At 48.5% G+C, this 22573-nt stretch overlaps 1 protein-coding gene across 1 annotated transcript in view; it reads right to left on the bottom strand.

Moving 5' to 3' along the window:
• Positions 1-1694: 1694 nt before the first annotated feature.
• Positions 1695-22573, bottom strand: part of Adcy1 (adenylate cyclase 1) — a 113845-nt gene continuing 92966 nt past the window's right edge. The window contains exons 15-20 of the mRNA XM_052199201.1: positions 20737-20853; positions 19464-19610; positions 18920-19018; positions 15270-15384; positions 13177-13301; positions 1695-10794 (exon numbers count right to left, since the gene is read on the bottom strand). Coding sequence (XP_052055161.1) covers positions 10492-10794; positions 13177-13301; positions 15270-15384; positions 18920-19018; positions 19464-19610; positions 20737-20853 — 906 coding nt within the window. The 3' untranslated portion in view covers positions 1695-10491. The remainder of the gene's footprint in view (positions 10795-13176; positions 13302-15269; positions 15385-18919; positions 19019-19463; positions 19611-20736; positions 20854-22573) is intronic.

The following is a 22573-nucleotide window of genomic DNA, read 5'->3' as shown; positions in this document are numbered from 1 at the left end:
GACAACTAGGGTTGGTAGGATAGCTAGCCACTGCTAGAATCTTGGGGTGGTTTTACCATACCAAAGGAATTAACTCCCTGTGGTCCCGGAGACATTTTACCAAGTGAAGACGGACTCCCTGCGATCAAGTGTGGAAGTGTGACCTCACCACAGATTTGCCAGCAATATATTTCATTTCCTTTCTAAAAACATCATTCTGGTGATGATGGATGTGGTATTGCTTTCAATTTGTGTTTCCTTTATTAATAGTTCTACTAATGACCACTTTTTTGCTAGGTCGTATTTCTTAATCCTAGACTTTCCATAATTTTGTATACACCTTTTTTTTTTTAGTCTATTAGACTATTCATCCCACATCTTTTTTAAAAAATTCTTTTCCTAGGACATGAGTTTATGTAACATTAAAGAGGTAGTCTTTATTTAAAAAAGGAAATCTATACATATATGTTGATAGTTAATGCTGAGTTAGTTGGATTAGGTCTACACTTCAGTTGTCTGCCCAGATTCCATGTAAATGTTGCTGTGAAGGTACTGAAATGGGACTGCTATTTGTAAAAGACTTTAGAGTAAAGCAGGTAGCCAACCACAGTGCAGATGGCCTCATATGGTCAGATGTAAGTTGAAAATTAACTTCCTCCCAATCACCCAGTCTGCCCAGCTTCAGATGTGTCAGCCCTAGTCAGAGGAGCCAGTTCCTCAAGCTAAGTTTTTTTTCCCACTTCTCCCTGATACCAAAGTGTACACACTCATTCATACAACACCAGACATACATACCACACCCACACAACATCCACACTATACCCACCCCATACATACACACCACACGCACCAGACATACATACCACACCCATCCTATACACACACCACATAATATATACACTACACCCATACATACCACACAACATACCACACAAATCACACACACATACATGCGCCCCCTCATATATATATATATCACATACACACACCACACACACATATACACAACACACCACATACACACACACACACACACACACCTCCCCTTCCTCTTGCTCCTCTCTCACTCTCTGGAGAACTTTTAAAACAGCATACAAAGGAAGAACAACATGAAGGAACTGCCCTGTGGCAGCAGCGTGACTGTGGACGTGATCTCTCGCCATTCTGCTAACCTGGGATGGGTTAATATTTTTCAGCTTTTCAAAGGAACCTGTCACCAGTTTATTTCAGTGCTCAGGTGACTGTTTTATCTTTCAGAGGGAGCATTGAGAGCTGGGGCTTTAGCATGGGGCCAGAGTGCTTGCCCAGCACGTACAGAGGCAACTGGACACTTCATGGAAAGTAAAATGAAAACATTATTGCTGAGTCCTCCGCTATAGAAGCTTCTGAAAGATCTGAGAAATGATCTTATCAACAAGATATGCCAGACTACAAGAAGCACGGAGAGTCGATATTGACATTCAAATGTTGTCTGGATAAGAGAAATATCTGAACTGGGGGATTCACAGAAGCCCAGGACTAAAATCCAGGTTTTAAAAAGTAAAGGAGTAAAAATAAACAGAGCTTACGTCACTTGGGGGTCATGCGGCATGTGACATTTTGAATAATAACTCACCACCCCATGAAAAGAGTCACAGATGACTTCAGAATGTGTATATGACCATTTGTCTTTCAGTGAAAACAGCCAGAGTTTAGTCAAGCAATTTTTTCTCCTTTATTTTTGTTAAATAAGACTCCAGAGAGTATAGTGCAAACACTCAGTAGAAAAGTTGCAGTTAAGAAATGTACATTCACATTAACATTTCAGTTCATTCACTTTTTAAATAAAAATAGGACAAATTATTCAATTACTCATCTCAATTTAACAATCTTGAAAAAGACTGGAAGGTGCTCTACAGAGTTGACATAAAAATAGACCCGTATTGATTATACAAATCTATTGTGAGAGGTTACCCAGTGATATTGAGTTATTGTGATATAATCATCGAGTTCTCATAGCTACGGACGCATCTGGTAAGTTTACCATGTGGGGTAAAATTCCCCCTTTGCCCGTGCACCCTCCATCCCTCTAAGGGACTCAAAGCTTTCTTCATAAACACAGGACACAGGTGCTTACATGCCTTTTTTTTTTTTAATTTTTAATTTTTTTTTAAGTAAGGGACTCCAGAAGTGGGCTTTGGGCTTACTTTAAATCAAGATGGAATTACTGCTAAGACATGATCATAATGACATTTCCATTTGTGTGAATTGGTGAACAATCAGCATAAATGGGTGCACAGTGGGGGAGGGAGCATGGCGGGGTGGGGTGGGGAGGACACTGGACGGTAAGTGCTGGAGCCACACGGGCCCCACAAAACCTGGGATTGGCTGAGGGCAGCGCTGTGCTCCCAATGAGCCGGAGAGGTGACTTGGGGACAAGCCCAAGCCCACCCATTCTTTTGTGCATGCTACACAATGTCAAATTCAAACTAAGGTGCACACAGTTAGGAATTTCATGGCATGCAATCCCATAGTGCAAATGGCTTGCATATACTCAATTTTAACAGGGATGAAGGCAACAGAGCAGGCCCCTCCTCCCCAGGCGTGTGTGCTCCTGGTGGCCAGTTGTGCCCACACTGCCAGTGGTGTATGCAAGAGATGCTGGGGGCTTCCTTGGGCTCCCCACAGCTTGGGAACGGTCCCCTGAGACTTGTGCTTCATGTGCCTGGGGTCTGGGGCTGAGTGGAGGTTGCTGGTGGGAGGTAAGGAACAAGGTCTGGCTGCTGTCAGGCCCACTTCCCAATGCAGTGCCATGGAGCAGCGGGGGCGGGGGAGGGGCACCACTCCCAGGCAGATCTAGTGGCCTGCAAATGGTCTTGCAGGCAGTCCTACAAGTTTATGAAATCTAAGAGATTTCTGGAGTCGGTCTCAGATAACATCTCGGTTGAAATGCTAATCCTCAGCAAGTGGCTGGAAATGTTTGGAAACCAATGCATCTGAAGTGGATGTTGCGTGACATCAGCAGGAACCAACCCCTGGAAAGCATGCGGGGCTCCTGCAATGGAGAGGTGGCCATACTTTTCTGCCATGCACCATTGTCCCTTCCTTGCTTTCTGTACACTCCTGGAGAATTCTCTCTAAACGCCCCGGGAAGGCACCCTCACTGCTGTGCCTGCCGGAAGCACGGGATAGAAATGGTTGTAGAGCATTGAAGGTAAGAGCTCTGACTGGAGCTAGGCTGGCTGGGCAGTGTGGTTTGGGCTCTACAGGAGTGCCATAGCTCTGTCCCTATTTGATGTCAGGCCTTTCAGAAAAGATTGATTTAAGAAGATGCCGCCAGACACAAATGTCAGTTTGTGTTTCTCAAAGCTTGAGGATATCAAAGACACTGGAAAACTGAAGGCAGGTGTTCTAACTTCTCAATGGGCATCTCTAACTTTGGAGGAAGGCAGCCAATTGGAAAGGAATCGGATGGCTCTAATTTAGCAACAAGAAGCCAAGAATTACAGAACCAAACAACACTTAGCCACATGCTCCAAATATGGGGTTCAAGCAAGCCTTGCCCACAAGGAACCAGCCTCCATGAGGTGCCCTGCACCACCCTGGGTAGCATCAACGGCAGCCCAGTTCTGACAGACTTCACTTGGCTTGACAGAGACCTTAACTGCAACAGAAAACATGCAGCTTTGGCCAGTCAGATGAAGAGTTGAGGCCTGGCCCCTCCCCTTCTGCCTTACATTCTTAGGACAATGTGTATTGAGTAAGCAAACCACTTCGCCCACAGGATGTTCATGGACAAGGAGCCCACAGAAAGGGCCAGGAATTGCAAAACTAAATGGAAGTACTAGTCATGAATGTTTGATCAATTTACCCTCATACCAAAGGCCCCCAAAGGTGTTCACTAACGGGGCAATAATGATTGACCTCCCCTGTCTGAGTGTGGGCTGATGGGGCAATAATGATTGACTTCCTGTGTCTGACTGAGCAGGTCTTGCAACACGCTGAAGAAAACTCAGTACACTCACTAGATGTTAAATGACTAATGCTTGTCAGGACGGAGGATGTGGCATGATGGTGGTCCATTTTCTGAATTTTATGACCTTCTTATGAAGCACAACCCATGATGGCCTCCTGAGTTTTGTTCTTCCCACTGTATAACCCAGACGGGCAACAGCAGACACACCAGGTGGAAGGCATGGCCTCCACATCAGCTCCTTGAAGGGCAGGAAAGGACTAATATACCTGAGATTGGTGCCATTTTGTTCCCCACTCAGGGTTTGGATGGACACCCACCTGGCGTCTGGAGCTGCCATCTGCTCTGCATACTATTCACCATACACCCAAACCCTCAGTCCAACAAGACGGAAGAATCAGGAGCAACAGAGCCTTTGGATACATCCGCACCAGAATGATGCTATTATAGGGGTCCTTTTGCAAAAGAGACTTAGCAGTAGGCTCAGTGGCTCGGGGTCATGTGCCCAATCTCCCTTCCCCTCCCTGGAGTTGGGGGGATGGCAGGTGCTGCCCCAGCTTATGGGATATTAAGTGACCCAAATGACAGCTCACTGTATTCAAATTTATTTTTTCCCCTTCAGCCAGTAATCTTAATCCCAGGAAGAATAATTTTATGTTGTATTAGACATGCATACACATGTTTACCCACACACACGCACACATGCACAGGAGCACACATTGATCTGAATTATGTGTGGCCTCTAGTGGAATAATTTTTGTTTTTCAAACTACTGAACCAGATCTGGTACGTGTGGAACAGATGGATTAAAATGGTTAGAAAACTTAAAAATCCAATGTCTTAGTCATTACATAATGACATGTTGAGTAGGTAATTGTTTAGTGACGGGGTGTGGCACTTGACGTTGGATCTGAAGTGTTTATGGAATGGGCCACAGAGTGACAGATCTCATCTCCTATTATTGGACCTGTGTTTACAAGGAATGAACTCTCAGAGCAAGGCCAAGGATCCCACATACATCCTAAAGTGCCCTCTGAATTCTTGGAGGTGAGGCAGACCCTGCAGGGTGCCAACACCAGCCATGTCTGTGTGAAGCTGTGCTCACGGTGTACCAGACCCTGTGTAACAGGCACTAAACACATCCTCCGGGCCTCCATCTCACAGAGCATAACAGATGGTCTCCTGACAGGAAGAACCCTTTGTGCAGCCGTCATCAGGCAGCATCAGGACCAGGCCACCCCAGGTCATCCAACTCTATATGTGAAAGGACACTCCAGAATTCCTACCAGTGAGTAGCAGGAGCTTTCCTGACCAGGCCCGTCAGTACTGTGCCCGCCCTACCCTTTAGGAGGGAATGCTCTGGCCAGGCCACACACCTTCTGCTTTACCCTAGGAAGGTTCCTGGGCTCTAGGCCTGTGCCTCCGGATCCACACTGGTCTTGGTCCATGTGGCACTGGTTGACATATAGGCACCAGGAGTTGCTGATGGTCAAAGAGCCTCCATTTCTACCACATTCATGGTGTCTGCTGTGAACATATCAACACGTTTTTCTCTCCGATATCAAAGAGCTCAGAGTAATTTATGTATAAGATAGTTATCTAGGTACCTCAGTTCCTGGACTGAGACCTCTTTCTGCCTAAGATAAGAAGATTAGCTTCCTATCCCCAGGCCAGCTGAGGGCGGCTCCAATTTTGCCTTCTGAACTCTGGGTCCAATGATATCTCCAAGCAAATCCTGAATCTACGCCCATGACAGGCAACTCCTCTAACCCCAGTCTAAGGGGCCAGGAATACAAACCAACTCCTACTATTCTCTATGAAAATGTGTGTGTGCGTGCGTGTGCGCGTGCACACTCACGCTCAGTATGTTTGAATGTGTATGTGTGCAAGCACATATGCATACATACTTTTAACCATCAACCTACTGCCAAGCCTGTAGTTGTAAATGGAAATGAGCTATTGATTCAAGCCCACTATAGAAACATTCAAAGCCGATCACAGCCAGAGAAGCAAGATGCTTCAAAGGCTCACATAATATCCAAGCTGCCAGACTTGCTCTTTATTAAGTTTACCAAGACGAATGTACCCTCTGAAAGTTGAAGCCATTGAAAAGCATGAGCAATTCAGTTTCTGGTGGCTGTGTATATACGGCCATGTAAGAATGTAAAACACCAGCTCCCCTTCTGCAACATGGTGCTGACGGCTGTGCAGTGCATGTAGCAATGTTCTTTTCCTGCCACTGTTATGCTCAGCATGAAGGGTACACACTTGCTCTATAACACCGCCCCAGGTCCATTGACTGAAGCACTGCACAGGCTGTGAATAAGATCTCTGGGACCTGGGGAGTCCTCGAACTTACCTTGGTGGTGGCTGGGAGACTGGAGTGAAACCTTCCCCGATTCCACAATCCAAATGGATTCCCTCTTCCTCATCCCATTAAAGCAAGTCATTTGCAGGTTGCTGTTAGGACAGTGGTACAGGAGTCCTCCCGCTCACACGTAAACACAACGTGAGCTCTCTGAAAGCCGCTCATACCTGCCAGGCAAGCCCACAGCTTGAGTCCTCTGTCAGCCCTTTCTAGCTCTTTCCTGTTATACCTTCAGGGGTCCCCTTCTCCCACCAGGATGGCACTAAGGTAGGATGTGCCACCTTGAAAATGTCACAAGTGCCTTGAAATGTTGCAACACTGAAACAAACCGTCATTACCTCAGTCACACGAAGCATCACAATTCAAGGATTGGTAGCGATAAGATGGGAAGACTGCCCTCACCTTTATTCCTTAGAGCAACAGGGGGGCCCAGGACTGGTGGCTGGCTCAGTCTGCTCAGCTATATCTTGGGGGGGGAGGGTACCAATTCTGGCTCTAGGAACCAAGAAGTTAGAGCTAGGCCTTCTGGGAGGTGGGGGGGGGGAGGGCTTGGATGTCAGTCTTTCTTAGCAAACTCACATGCATGGGTAGTTTCTGAAATCTCAATCCACTTGGGCCAGACTTGTCTCTACAGTATTAGGTTATGGTTATTGCTTCTATGACAGAAGGGGTCCGGAAGCCCTGGTGGCTTTGGAGTCTGAGAAACAACTGGATTGCTGCGCGTGGGGGGGACATACACCTGTAGGTACAGACACCCCGGGAATAGACTGTCCCAGATTGGCACAGCCCATGGAAGCATTTGGAAGCATTCTGGGGCTGTGTTCTATTCTACGGTGTCAGGCACGGGAGGCATGCTAAGGGTGGGGAGGGCACACAACAGGGTCATTTCCCAAGGACCACAGCATGACAAGCAGGGGCTGAAGTGGGTACCAGGCTTTTCCTCATTTTTTGGTACAAGTGAACAAGCACCTGTAACTGGTGCACTATTTACAGAGCATCTTAAAATAAATAATTTGGAGAGAATCCTACCTAAATGGCTCTAACATTTGTACATGAATATTGTACAAGATTAAAAATAAATAAGGCAATATAATACATTTTTATCACAAGTAAAAAGAAAGTTGTTTATCGCCAAACCCCAAGGAACATTATGGCTGCACGTGTGGTTCCTGACCTCACAGGAAGTAGGCGGGTTTGGAATTGCTGATGATGGAGATGTCACCCCTGAAGAAGAGACCCAGCCAAAGCTCCTGTGTGGTTTACTTCAGAACAGTTCTGTGCCCAGAGAAGACAATGGCATCCTATAAGGTTGCTTTCTCGCGCTCTTACCACGCCTTGGGTGGCTCTGCCCATGCACCCACATGGTCTCGGTTTTACACACTCATTCGTGATTGCAGTGTTATAGACCTAGGCTGGCTCTGCTCAGAGTCGTGTAGGTCAGATCCAGGGATCACTGGCTGGCCTCCTCCATGATGGCTCTGACGGTCTGCAGCTGCCTACTCAGGCTCTGACCAATTTCAGGTCCTTGTGGTTGTAGGCATGTTATCCTGGCTTCTTTGCTGGATGGAGCTGTGCTGTCCCCCTAAGTCTCTTCAATGAGTATCTGGTCCTCATCTTCAGGTCAGCAACAGAGACTCAGTCCTGGGCATACCCTTCCCAGTCTGGCCAGCTTTCTGGCCACTTCTGAGGGGCCATGTGTCTGTACTAACCCTATTAGTGTAGTCTAGGATCCTTTCTCAATCCTTCAGGCCTACCTACCCTAAGTCCCCTTGTGATGGTCCTTCACAAAGGGCAAAGGACACACACACAGGACCTGGGACTGTCATATGGGCATCTTGGAGAACCATGCTCTCCATAACCTGACCAGCCAGAGAAGCAGTAAGTAGATCTGGGTACCTACAAGCCATGCTGAGGAACCCCAGGCTATGTGAGAGGTTCTCTACCCTCCTTAATGGCCTAGAAGGTCAGGGACAGCACCACAGCCCTCAGAGCCAGGGCCACCACGTACTCACTTGCTCTGGTTGCTCCTGTCTGACCTGATGGCTTCGAATCTGATTAAGACAGACAGACAGACAGGGTGAGAAATTCCTTGTGCACAAGAGCCCCATGAGGAAAAGCCATATGTCCCAGGGATAAGAAAACATGGGGACGGGCAGGGGACAGGAGCCACAGAGCAAGAGGACATGCATGCCCTACCCAGGTTCCGCCTCAGATGATTCTGCCTCTGCTCAGAGCCCCAACAGCCTGAATCTTTCTCATAAATGCAATCTTTGATGGTCTTCAGCGCCATGGGAGAAACCCAAAGCCTCTCCTGCTACCCTCAACTCTCCTGGAGCCAGCATCCCCCAACAGCATGACAGCAAAATACCAAGCCACAGGAACCAGACGTGACCACTGAGGAGGACGAAGCTGCCTGCTCTCCAACCCTGAAGGCTGCAGTGGAGTGCTGAGGTCAATCCGGCCCTGGCTCGGGGTTCTAGTCAGAGTGGGGTGACAAAAAGGCAGCCAACAACAGCCATACCACACTGCCTGACGTCATCAGAAGGCAACAAAGCAGGGTGGTCCTAGGTCAGAGTTCCTCCGCAGAAGGTGCTCGAGGACACCCTTACCACCAACCACAAACTCCAGCCCAGTCCATAGAGAATGTGCAGTGTGCCCGGCCGCCCCGCCCCCGCCCTAGGGCACCTGCTGTGCAGTCTCAGAGACTTGGAGACTTTGCATGCAGCCTCCAGCTCCCCGTTGCTGGAAGTTTGCTTCCTACCCACAGGTGGCCTGCGTCTAGCCTCAGCCAACTGTGCCAGGGCTAGGCGCTGGCTGACTGGTGCCAACATAGCCGCACACTTGAGCCAGAGCGGAGTCCAGAACACCACAGATGTGCCCTGCCGGGGAAGGCTAGGCTTGCTCTGCCCTATTCTCAGAAGATAGGGCCCTCGGAAGGGGGCAAGCCCTTGCGGAGCCGTGAGGAAATGGGCCTCCATAGACATGACCAGGCAGGGCTTATGCCCACCTGCCCTGTTCCAAGCTGCCTCCCTTCCTGGGATTGAAACTGAAAATCTCCAGAAGCCAGGTTTCATCCCGCTATTGCCAGCCAGTTGCTTCCTACCAGCTCCTCCAGGATCCTGTCCCCGACAGGATTTCGTCACAGCCGCAGTCCCTGGGAAGCACACATGGGAGACCCCAGGTGTCTGTCAACAGGGCCATTCTTTCCCATCACTCTGGAGCAGGGACACCACACCTACACTCAGGAACGCACACTCTGCCGATTCTGAAACCACCAAGAGGACACGACTGGTTATGCCAAGGAGATGACGTCTTCCAGCAAGGAGAGCGCTCGTGGGTGCCGTGGGTCACTCGCTCTTAGCATGAACAAAGGCTGGATTCTTGTTGAACGTACAGAGTCCAAGACACCACGGAGAAGACAAGGCAGCACACACCCCTTCTCTCTGAATGGGCAGCGACGGTGCAGGAAGAGGAGGGCCCACTGTCGCAGCAGTCAGAAACCAGCAGCCAGCAGGGGTTGGGAGAGAATGCACGGGCCGGAAGGACAGAAGTGCGGCTGTAGAGCCTCCCGAGAATTCCAGAAGACCTGCCTCTGGCTGTTAGCAAAAGCCTACCCTTGAAGAAAGCCAGCAACCCCGCTCTTCATGCAGTAAGAGGTGTCTCTTCAATTCTTCCTGTACTGCCCTGACCAAGACCTGACCAGCTCTTTGCTGTGCCCATGGTATGAACAGCTCAACCGTCATGGCCCTGCCCAGCGGGGCCAACTTCCCAGACTGGCACTCATACTTGAAGCTGCTACCCAGGCTTGGGGTTACCCATAAGCCAGGACCTACCAGGGCTGGAGCCACCCATAAGCCAGTTGACTTGGGGCTCAGTCATGGTGGGCTCCTCTGCCAGCTGGACCTCCATAGCTTTTGCTGTGACAATGGAAGATATTCCCAAGGTCCCACCACCAAGGCCAATACTAGCCAGGCATAACCAGTTCATTAGGAAGAGACGGAGCTCAGGATGCCCCAAGGGGTGGCTTGGGCACATCTCCCATGGGCCTCAGGCCACACTTAGACAATGCTTCTTCTCCAGCCCAGCCACTTGGAAACTGCTCCTCTGGCTGGTCCTGGCTAGAGCCATGGTGGCTGGTGTCACCCTGGGGCATTCTCGCCTTGCATGCATTTCCAGCGGCCTGTGGGCTCCACTAGGCTTCCTTCCCTGCTGCTGTGGATGACAGGTACTGGCTAGTGGGGGCTGGAGGGAGCCCCGGTCTGACTGGGGGTCCAGCTGCGGGACACAGTGGGGGCCGTCTGGCCTGGCCTCCGCCTCTCCCATAAGGACACATCCTTCGCTCCAAGCGAAAGGTCCTGCCGTGGGAACTGTTTCCATCAGTCCTGCCTTCTAGAAAGTACGTTAGCATCTCTCCTTTGCCCTTGACACTGACTTTGCCTCTGCACACAAACTGGTACGAGCACCTCTTCAGCAGTCGGTGGACTTCCTCAGTCACCTGCCAGGGGAAAGAAGCCATCGTTACTCTTAGCCATGGATAATTCGGGGGTCTTCGGGAGGGTAGGCGCTCCCCAGTGGACCTTTGACCCTGCACCTCACTTCCCACCCTGGCTGCCCAATCCTGGGGATATCTGGACAAATATTCATATCAGGGCAAGTGGGGACAGCTGGGGCGAGGGACCCAGCAGGGGTTGGGTGAGCCATTGGGATGACTTTGGGTACCAGCTAGGGGCTGTGTGGGACTAGCCCCAGTGTTAAAGATAGAGGGGCAGGCTCTCTGAGTCAGGGCTCTAGAGACCTCAGCAAGGAAGAGTCTGGTGCTGGGAATGGCACCCTTAGTTTCTGGGACTGGGGTACATCTAGTGGACAGAGCCTTTGATCCGAGGCCATAAGCACACAGAAGACAACGAAAGCCAGAAGAAGATGGGCACCTCTTAGTGCCTCTTTTCTCAGGCTTCAGACCGGTAAGTATACCGGCTCTTGAATCTCTGACTCCCCAAACCGGAAAGAAGATGAAGTGTGAAATATCCCTGATCTACAGCGCAGTCCTAGGCCAGCAGGAAGGGCTCTGCACCGCCTTGTCTCCAGGTTTTGGCTCTCCCCACATTTTACAATGTGGGAACAATGACATTGTCTCCAGCTCCCTTCCCAGCTAGGAGGGTAGCCCTGCATACGGAATTGAGCACCAGTGTGAAGATATCAAATAAGAGACCTTTTCATCAACTACTAGAAAACATGTTTAGGGCAAAGAATTTAAATCTTCTTGTCCCTCCACCTTGTTTTGTTTTGCTTTGCTTTTTGTTTGTTTTTGTTTTTCTCAAGACAGGGTTTCTTTGTATAGCCTTGGAATTCACTCTGTAGACCAGGCTGACCTTGAACTCAGAGATCTGCCTGCCTCTGCCTCCCAAGTGCTGGGATTAAAGGCGTGCGCCACCTCTGCCCAGCTAGACTTTTATGTAAATGTTTTCATGCTCAACCCCAAAACTGTGAGCAAAAATCAAAAATCAAAAACAAACCTTTCACTACAGCAACAAGAACCATGTGGTGGGAGAGGGGGTGGGGCCTTCCTTGGGCATGACCAGTCTGGGGAAGGCTGTAGGGGAGTGTAAGCTTCTTCCCTATGGTGATACCATACTGCATGTCCTACACGGGAGAGTAGCAGTACCTGCACCACCTAGCGGATGTTCAGTGCCATGCGTGTAAAAAGATGGTGCAATCTGTGTATAGTTTACCACAATAAAAGAAATCCAAGGGGAGAAAATGAAATGTCATCGATATGAAACTACAGAGCTGCTAAGGGACACCAGAGCCTGGTGCTGGAAGCAGACATGGAACACACGCTCGTGCCTCACGACTGCAGGATGTGGAGACTTCATGGTGAGCTGAAGGCTCAATGCCCAGTGAGGTGCAACTTCATAGGAACCATGACATCAGAAAACCCTGACTGTGGCAGTGGCCTAGCCACAGCAGACGCCCTCTCTGGTGTCCTGTGTTCCCTGCTCTGATCCTACAAGTCCCGAAACCAGGGGGAATGCACCAGAATAATAAGGCTATTGCCCCAAACCCTGGAAAGCTGCAGTTCTCTGGTGGGCGGCTGGAGGCCAGGGCACCCTTCATAACCTCTACTCCACCCACAGAGCTACATCTAAACGACAGCTCTAATGTTGTTCTAGGGGGAAATACTAAAGGCTGGACTTTCCCCGACACTGATGAAGACCAGAAGCCACCTTCCAGTGGCTCCTAGAATGAGTCATAGCCACCAAGTCCTGTCCTATCTAAGCAAAGCTCCTCAGAGGTGGCGGGTGTGTCCATCATCCTGTTCTTCAAACATTTGAGAGCACCTCTTCCTTCCTGTGCTTCTGTGATGGATGGTGAGCGTGGTTCTAGTTTGTTTGTTTCTTTATTGCTTTTGAGACCCGGTCTCATTATATAGCTTTGGCTGTCCCCAGACTCACTCTGTAGACCAGACTGGCCTCAAATTCACAGAGATCTGCTTACCTCTGCCTTCCAAGTGCTGGGATTGAAGGTGTGTGCCGCCAAGTCCCGATGGGACCATAATTTGGAAACAAGGGAGAGCACTGAGAAGCCAGGCTGTAGGCCACTTAGTGACCCCAGATTCCCTGTGATTCTTGAGTTTACATCTGCTCACTCAGAAGGGGCCCCAATGATGCATAGAAAAATCAAATAAAAAAAGCAACCTGCCAAGTTTAGCAGTGTGTCCAGGCCCCAGCCAACACCAAGATACTCAGCTTGGTCGGTCCTCCCAGGGATTGGCCACAGACCTCAGGCTCACCTGAGATTCCTGATACCTCATCTGATACCTTGGTTTCCTCATCTGAGGGATGGGTACCTGTGACTTTTGGATTTCTGGATGATTTACCTGAATTCTTCCCTGGACCCCAGTGCTATCCATCCGGCTGGCCACATTGACTGTGTTTCCCCAGATGTCATACTGGGGCCTTCGAGCACCGATCACTCCAGCAACCACAGGGCCAACGTTGATGCCTGAAAAACAGCCACAGCATAGCCCATGGGCAGCTGGAAACCATGACTGGGCAGCCGGCTGCTCCTGGTAAAGGGCATGGCTTTCCGAGTCTTGGTTTGAGGGCCACACAGAGTTGGGCTCCATTCTAAAGGAATCCCCAACCTAAAACAGGTGGCAGCACTCCAGTCCAGTCCAGGGTTCCCCAGGAAGGCAGTGGGCAGCCCCCTCAGCACTGCCTACCATACTGACAGCAGCACTGGCCCTCAGAGCAATTCCTAACCCTAAGGAAAAGTCCCAGGTTCTGTTAATGCAGGAGAAACCTGAAGTAGTAAAATTGATGCATATATATGTATATATAAAATACTATATTGATGCATATATATATATAATATATATACTAATATATTATTGGTATACACACACACATATACTAATAATCTTGCTTAGAAGGTAAGTAGGGTACTAAACAGGCTTGTTAGAAACTAGAGGAAGTAATTTTGTAATTTTTGTGCAGTAACTGAAGTTTAGAGTTCCTGAAAAAGTTTCTGCTATAGGCTGTTCGCCAAGATTGGCCTCTACTTAGGCTCCACACCTGTAACAAGAGGAGGCAACTCTGGCTTAAGTCCAGCCATTGACCCACTCACACACTGAAGAACATGCCTCTCAGGGCAGCTCGGAGGCACAGAGCCAGGGGTAACGACCACCTTTAAGTCCTGGTCTGTCATTAAATCCCCTGCGCTCTTATCAGAAAGAGCAAAATTCTGCCAAGTGCACGACTATCTGAAAACACTAGTGTACTTAAGAAACAATTCGGGCAATATTTTTGCTGTGTAAATCTCCCATGTGCCCAAGTGGTCAGACATACTCTCTCCTGTCTCTGCTTAAACTGTTAAAAAGAACACACATGGAATGCAGTCACTGATAAGTGGATATTAGCCCAGAAGCTCTGAATACCAAAGACACAATTTGCATATCAAATGATTCTCAAGAAGAAGGAAGGAGAGGGCCCTGGTCCTGGAAAGGCTTGATCCAGCATTATAGGGGATTACCAGGACAGAGAAGTGAGAGGGGGGTGATTGGGGAACTGGCAGAGGGACAAGGGCTTATGGGACTTCTGGGGAGGGAGAAACCAGAAAAGGGAAAATCATTTGGAATGTAAACAAAGAATATAGAAAATAAAATAATAAATAAATAAATAAATAAATAAATAAATAAATAAATAAATAAATAAATAAACGAACCAAAATATAGCCTGGGGCCGGGATCTGGAAGAGATTAGAGGATGACAGCCTATCTGGAATGCATAAGCATAAGGTCTGTATAAGTTAGCAAAAATCTATTCACCAGTGGATCCTCTCTGGGCATCAGCCAGTAGACACGTGTTACCATTAAAATACGTTCTTATTTTCCCTGAGTGTGTGGAGGAGATTCTTACTAGGGGACATATGTCTGAATCACTGTCACTCTGGCCCTGTGCAGGCCCTTCTCTGGAGACACTAGGAAGTCTGGCTATACAGCCTTTATGCCCACAGTGTACCTCACCTCTCTGACCCCTAGAGTAGTTGTAGCTTCTTAGATTTTCTTTGACATAGCACTGAAACTGCATCGCTCAGAGTGTGGGTCCTCTATCAAGAACATATTAATGCACAGAGCGGAGGACACAAGGCCTCCCTCCTCCCACAGGTCCAGTAGCTCTCAAGGACCTGCACAGCTCTATAGCATCCCATCTGGTCCAGGTCCACTCAAGTCTGAGTTACTGTTACTGAGAACTTTTACTACATCAGTAAATGAGGAGTCTACTGTGCCTCCTGAGCTTTATAATGAACCCTTACACCTAAGTTCCTTTTCGAAGCAGCGCATATCCACAAGCCACCTACGGAGACAAGTCTGTCCCCATGTGCTCCTAACCAACACAACTTCTTCTGAGACCTCAGGCCTGCACTGACCCTGTTCCCATCAATGACATGGATAAGTTCAGAGTCACCTACCAACTCGGAGAACAAAGTCGTTGTAGGACTGGTAGTTGATTTCATCCAGAACGTCAAACATGTCGATGGCAAAGTCTGCCAGTGTGCACAGGTGGGAAGATATGGACTTTTTAGCCTAGGTGTGAAGAGACAGAACAGTAGGTGTGTAGAGCACCAGAGCAGGGCAGGGTCAGGGACCACTCGGGCAGGTCCTGGGACTGGGATTTAATGCCTACAAAATATAGCAGTCCTGGAACTAGCAGGTGCTTGGTACCTATCTAGAGACACATTGATTCTCCTATTGTATAGATTGGAAACTCAGGGTGTTGTCCAAACCATGGCTTCTGAGAAACACAGACAGAAACCACCCAAAGTTACGCTAGGCCAGATCATGCCTCTCTGGAGGTGTGGGGAACAGCCCCTGGAAGCGGGTATCACACATCCAGGCACCTATTGGGACAATGCTGTCAATACATGTTGTGCATGAGCCACTCAAGGGCTAGGGACATATGTGAGGGAGGCGTACCAGCTCCCTTCCTGGAGACTGACATTGCATCTGTGAGGATGTGGGGGACAAAGTCCTTTCATTTGTAAAACAAGGATGGCCAGAAGGTTTCGCTCTCTGTATTGATCCAGGAGACTTACTGTTCTCAACATCAGGGAACTAAAGTCCTTAAGGCAACACTGAACAGACTTTCCTATTTTTTAAGAACTTTGATTTAAATGCATCTGAGCAGATGATAAGGAGTCTCTATGTAGTCACCTCCTCTGCAACAACTGGCTGCGGCTGAACTCTTGCACCCCAGTGGCACATCTGTTACAGTCCATGAACCAATACTGGCATATAAATACCAAGCCACAGCTCCAGTGAACATTAGAGCTCACCCTTGGGATTGTATGTTCTGCAGACTTGATGAATGTAGGATATCATGCAGTGCAGTATGACACAATAGCTCTCCTGCCCTACAAATCCTCTGTGTTCTGCCAAGCCATTACTCTTGCTACCCCATACCCAGAAGCCACTAATTCTGTCTCTGTGGTCCTGCCTTTCTCAGACAGTAGCTTAAGGTCTCTCTGTGCCTCTGTCACCTGCACACTTCAATTTTAGGACAGCAGTATTTAATTCTATGGGCATGTCAGAGCGTCTTTATCCATTCGCCTAATGAAGGGACATTGGTTGGCTTCCAGCTTTTAGGGGTTTGGAGTAATGCTGAAATGACTATTTATGTACAGGTGTCTGTGGATATAAGTTTGTGTCTCATTTTGTTGAACACCAAGAACTGCAATTGTCGGGGTTTACCGGCATCAGTAGCAGTCTGATCGGCTTTGTAAGAAAGTTTCCACAGTGATGGAACATTTTGCGTTTCCAGCAGTAAAGAACAAGAGTTTCTGCTGTCCCACAGACTCCCCAGAGCCCGCTGGTTCCTGTGTTCAGGATTTGGGTTGCTTGACTAGGTCAGTGTGGTTCAGTGCCAGTGCTTCAATCTCCTCCCTGGGAACTTAGAACACGTGGCATCTTCTCATGTCCTTCCTTGCCTGTGCACATCTTCACTGATGGGCCCCCGATCCAGACTGCCCACTTTTAACTAGTTTGGCATTTTAATGATTTTTTAAAATAGTCTTACAGGTTTTTAAAAATGTATTTTAAGTATAAGTCCTTTATGAGATAGGTGGTGAATTTTCCCCCAGCCTGCAGACTGACTGTTCATTCACAACGTTGCCTACAGAGCAGGGGGTTCATTCAGTGGATACCAACTAACACAGCCTTTTCTCTCAGGAATCATGCTTTTGGTGTTATACTTTGGGATTACATCTAAATAGAATCATCCCAAACTCAGGGCCATCTAGATTTTCTGCCACGTCCAGGTTTTTAGATTTTTATTCTACATTTAGGTTAATCACTTGAGTTGATCTTATGAAGAGCAGGGCATCTTTATCTTGGTTGTGGTTGCATGTGACTATGCAACTATTATATTAAAATAGAGCTCAGCTAAGCAGAGCTATGTGTGTCTCTTTCTGGCCACTCTATCCCAGTTGCTGCACTGTCTTGACTGCTGTCGCTGTCTGGTTAGCTCTCCAGTACTGACTTGGCTTCTTCTGGATCCTTTGTCAGTATAAATTTAGGTTCATTTGTCAAGGTCATGAGATTTCCTGATACAATTCTGACTGAGTCTGAATTAATTTCATAAATCAATGACATCTTGACAGCAGTCATCTTTTCTGTGCAGGGACATGGAATAGTTTTCCTTATATAGATCTTGTATATATCAAGTTATATTTATACCCAGTATTATACTTTAGCACTAATATAAGTGGTATTATGCCTGGAATTTCAAATAGCAGTTGTTCATCACTATTATAAAGAGAAGGGCTGACTTTTACATCTGAACCCTGGATCCTGCCCCCTTCCTTTGCTCATTCATTAGTTCACGGGTTATGAGTGGCACGTGCCCATCCCCCACCCACCCATCATTGTTTCTTTCAGGTTTTCCACACACATAATCATGTCATCTGCAAAGACAGATACTTTTCTTTCTTCCTTCAAAATTCATATGCGCTTTATCCCCTTCTCTTCTCCTGGGGCCTTAGCTAGGACTTCAATTATCTCCTTCTCGTGTCCTTAGATAGGGTTCACTGTTGAGTGCAAGTGGGTGTGAGTAGGGTATGCTGGTGGACATCTACAATCCCAGAAGCCAGGAGACAGAGGAAGAAGGATTGGGATTCGTTGACAACTTGGACTGCACAGTGGTTCAAGTCCCAGTTATACTATTTAGCAAACTCCTTACTTTAATTATTAGTGATACTAATATGAACGCTGGTTAGAAGGATATTCTTGTAATGCTCCTGATCCTGAGCTGGGGACTTTTTCTCCATTAGATATAATTGTTCAGCTATAGGGTTTTTTAATTGTTTTCTCTGTCAACTTAGGAGCTTCCTTCTTTTTTCTGAATTTAATCTTTTTTTTTCAGGAATGGATTTTTGCAACAATTTTTTTTTTGTATCTTATGTTGAGAGGGTGAATTTCACAAATTCATTTTGGAATGTTAGACCAGTCCTACATACCTGGAATCAATCCTACCCTGCCCTGAGGTAGGGTTCACTTTACTTAGTATTTGGTTCTATTTGCTGATGCTTGATGGGGAATCTGCACATTTGCATTTGTGAGAGACAAATACTGACCTGATCGAGGCTTTCCTTTCTTGTGATGTCTTTGTCTAGCTTTGGTATGAGGGAGGGTGTGACCTAGGATGAGTCAGAAAGCGTCCCCTCTGCCTGCCGCCTGCTGGAAGACTCTGGAGGTGATTGGCATCGTTCACTCCTTAAATGTTGGGCAACATTAGTCCTGCTCTGGGGTGGTGTCAATCACTGAATCAATTCCTTTGTAGACGCAGATCCATGTCATTTTCACAGTTCTTCTGAGTGGGGGTGGGTGGGGGTGAGGGGTAGTTTTCAGCATCCCAAGTCTGGGAGCAAAGGGAGATATCTGATGAGGAGGGCTTAAGGGCTTTCCTAAGATTGGGTATCTAGATGGAACCAGTCAATGGCAAGATAGCTTAGGATCTTCTTCCCCAGTCCAGCGCAGAGAAACTAATCCTGGTATGGGGACCTGACCTGCTCATCTGCAACAGAGCTACGCCAGTGCATGAGCAAGTGACCTAAGATCTACTTACCCTGGTTCCTGCTGTGGGCGCCAGCCCCACGGCAGCCATGTAGGTACTCCCAATGGTCTTGATCTTCTCCAGGTCTTTGTAGAAGTCCTTGTCCATGAGCTTCGTTTAAAACACAAGAAAACTGTTAATATCATAGAACACTGGAGAGATGTCTTATAGCCACCATCCACTAGAGGGCAACAGAGGAGGTGGCCATCAAATTGTGCACAACAGCTCCTCTGGTCTGTTTTGGGTCTGGCACTATGTATGAAAGAGGCATCAAAGAAATACAGCATAGGGCATATCCCTGTCTCTGAAGCCGAGCTCACAGTCACTGGGGAAAGAGGGCTTCCAGAGCTGGGGCAGACACAGTGCCTGGTTGGGGAAGGACCACGAGGTTCCCACCTGCCCACCTAGAGTGGACGCTACCCAGCCCTCCTCCCTATCCTAGAGCCAAGACGCTCTGCCCTGGGCCCTACTGGAGACCCAGTGGACACAGCAGGACTTGGCTCCATGGAGGGTCATCCTTGCCACCCTGTGAGTAGATGCTGTTGCCTGGCCTCACCTCATCAAAGTCGGCAATGATCTCATTGAGGAGCCGCAGACACTCAACGCCCATGTTGTTGCCGTCCAGTTCTATGTAGAAGTCGTTGAAGTTGGGGATGGAGGCGAACATGACGCCCACCTGGGAGTAGGACTGGTAATAGAGGTCCTGCAAAGGCAGAAGGGGTCAGAACCACCATGCGGTACCATCACCGGGTACAGCCGACCAACAGGGGCAGCTTTTGGAAAGGGGACAAGCCAGGCCATAGGGGCCTGGTTGGTTCCACAGGTGAGGTGAAAATTCTGGGGGCTCCAGGTTGTGCAGGGAACTGCATGGGCAAATTCTGAGCGGTCATCTTTGTCCTTGACCTCCTGGGTGAAGAAATAGCAGGGAAGGGGGGGGGCTGTATGAAAGCTACACATTTCCTGGTTCTAAAGCTCAGCTGAGAGCCAGAGAGATGGCTCAGCGGTTAGGAGCACTGACTGCTCTTCCAGAGGTCTTGAGTTCAATTCCCAGCAATCGCATGGTGGCTCACAACCATCTGTAATGAGATCTGATGCCCTCTTCTAGGGTGTCTAAAGCCAGCGATGTACTCACATAAAATAAATAAACAAATACATCTTAAAAAAATCTCAGCTGATTATACAGAAACAACAGTAGCTGTCTCTAGCTAGAGGAGCTCAAGGCTGAAACCCCCAGACTTTGTCCCTTCCCTTAGAACTACAGAAGCCAACCTGGACTTCTTTCCTTTTCAACGTGGCCTTTGTAAGCATCTCCTGGTACTGTGCTGGTGTCCATAGCAACTGCAGGGCTGTGAGGAGCTCTGGCCAACCATTCCACGCAGAGGCGGAAAGAGAATCGCCACATGTTTCAAGCAGACAATGGGCAGCCACAGGAGCATGTTCTTCTTTTCAGTACATATGGACCCCACATTAGGGAAGCTATTTGAAATGATCCAAACTTGAAAAGGAATTTCTCCTCTCTGCATTTAGCTTATCAAAGCCCACTTTCCTCCTGCTGTGTGTTATGAACACCACAGGCCAGCCCATGACGGAAGGGGAGAGTGGAAAGGAATTTCTACCTGCCAGTCTAATGTCCCCATTCCAGGGGGACCGATAGCAAGGCCAGGCAGCGAGCTGATCAACTAAATCGGGGCTTGCTGAAGGCCACAGAGGCCCCGTGTTGCGGGACAAGCAGAAGGACACAGAGTGGGCCACACCGAGCCAGCCAGCACCCCAGCTGCAGACCAGGAAGTCCTGTAGCCCAGCAGGCCCCGTGGAGCCCAGACACTCACCATGTTCCGGGGATTGGACATGAGGAAGTGCTGTGCCACGTGCGCTGGCAGGAGGTTGAAGAGGATCCTCTTGTTGTCCAGCTTCACCCTCTCCATGTCATCCCGTTCCTCCTCCGCCTGGGGGTCAGAGGTCATGAATCCCAACCCTGCGTGCCGCCCTCCCCCTCCCACCACCACACCTCGATAGAGCAAAGAATGGGAGTGGCAAATTGATGGTAAAGGCGCTTCCTTGGGGAATAGTAAAGGCCGCAAAGTGGACTTTGGCTGAAGGAGCCCTGCCTCTAATTTCCCTGGAAGATGAGCACCCCCCCCTAGGCAGGCTTCCTAGACCTGCAGGAAAAAGTCATGTGCCTCTAACACACCTGAACTTCAGGCTTGCTGGGAATATGTTCCTGCTAGGATTCAGTTCAGTAAGATTGGGGCCCTATTTCCGTATCAAAGAACACACTTCCACCTTGGCTCTCTCACCAAGAAGAGCATGCGTCAGCCCGGCAGGATGACCTGGGGTAACAACTACTGGAAAAGAACAACATTGATCTACATTAAAAGTAACTGTGATCAGACTTGAAACATTCCGTCTCTGTTTAATTGCTCAACGTGTAGCTTTACATGTGGAATGTTGAGGCCTATGACCTACATAAGCTGTTAAAAGTTTCATGGCTGGTTTCTCTTTGGGTGTTAGCCAGAGCAGGGTGTATGCTATTAAAGAGCTCTTTCCTTATTCTCTGGGGTCTAGAGTAAGTGCTCATGGGAACATGGGGGTATATAACATGCTGTTTCCACAGCAATGATCATCCATGCAGGGCTCTGGATGCATGAGTGGTCCACATGAACCAGGTACAAGGACCAGAGCCTTAATGCAGGGTCGAGGGACTCACCACCCAGCTGTCGTAATTTTCAGTGCTTGACAATGGCCCCCATTTCCAGGGTCTAATTCCCCAGATCCCATTCCTGACTCTTAAACACCTCTTGGGAGCCTATGTACCTACCCCAGACTGCATCGGCCCCAGACAGGCTTCTGATCTACCTTTCCCAGAACTTGTGTTGCCTCCATAAGAACTCACATCCCACTGGCACTGAGACCAGAATGCTGGGCTGGAGTGGATCCAGGAGCACACCCCAGTCTGTGTGTATTGTGAACACACACTCTCTGAACCAGAAGCGGAGGATGAAGTCCTGAGGTATGGACAGAGGATGGCAGGGACAGCCAGGGCACCCTCTTACCAAGAACAATGACCCTACAATGCTAAGGAAAAAATGTCAGCGTTGACCCCATGAGCCTCAACAGGTGCTGTCAGTGGGGGCGAGTGGCCGATCACATGCCATGGTTTTCAGAGGCAGAAAGTGTGTGTCTGCTACAAAACTTGACCATTGCCGGGAAGGGTGATGATGCACATCTTTAATCTTAGCAGTTAGGGGGCAGAAGCAGGTGGGTCTATGAGTCTGAGACCAGCCTGGTCTACAGAGCTAGTTCTAGGACAGCCAGGGCAACATACATAGAGAAATCCTATCTTGAAAAACAGAAAAATAAAGAACTTGACACTCTAAAGTATTTGGCTCGAGAAACAGTCTAGGTGTGTGTGTTACCATCTATGAGCATCAAACTGGTGTAGCAGAAATGCCACCACAGTGCTTTTGATGCTGTGGCCGGCCATAGGAGACATCCATTGGACAATCCGTTTGGTGGTAAGCAATGTACAAGACAGGGCAGACACGTCTCTGTGCTACAGTCTCTTGTCATCCATCTTTAGAGGCACTGTTCCTAGGGCTGTATTTGTCAAAGGCTTTGGGGAGGGTTACCCTACTCTCCTCCCTAGGTTTATTTACCAGTCACATA

This window comes from Apodemus sylvaticus, chromosome 11 (genome assembly GCF_947179515.1).
Source record: "Apodemus sylvaticus chromosome 11, mApoSyl1.1, whole genome shotgun sequence".
In the NCBI taxonomy this organism is placed as follows: domain Eukaryota; kingdom Metazoa; phylum Chordata; class Mammalia; order Rodentia; family Muridae; genus Apodemus; species Apodemus sylvaticus.
This window is presented reverse-complemented; position numbering and strand designations above follow the sequence as displayed.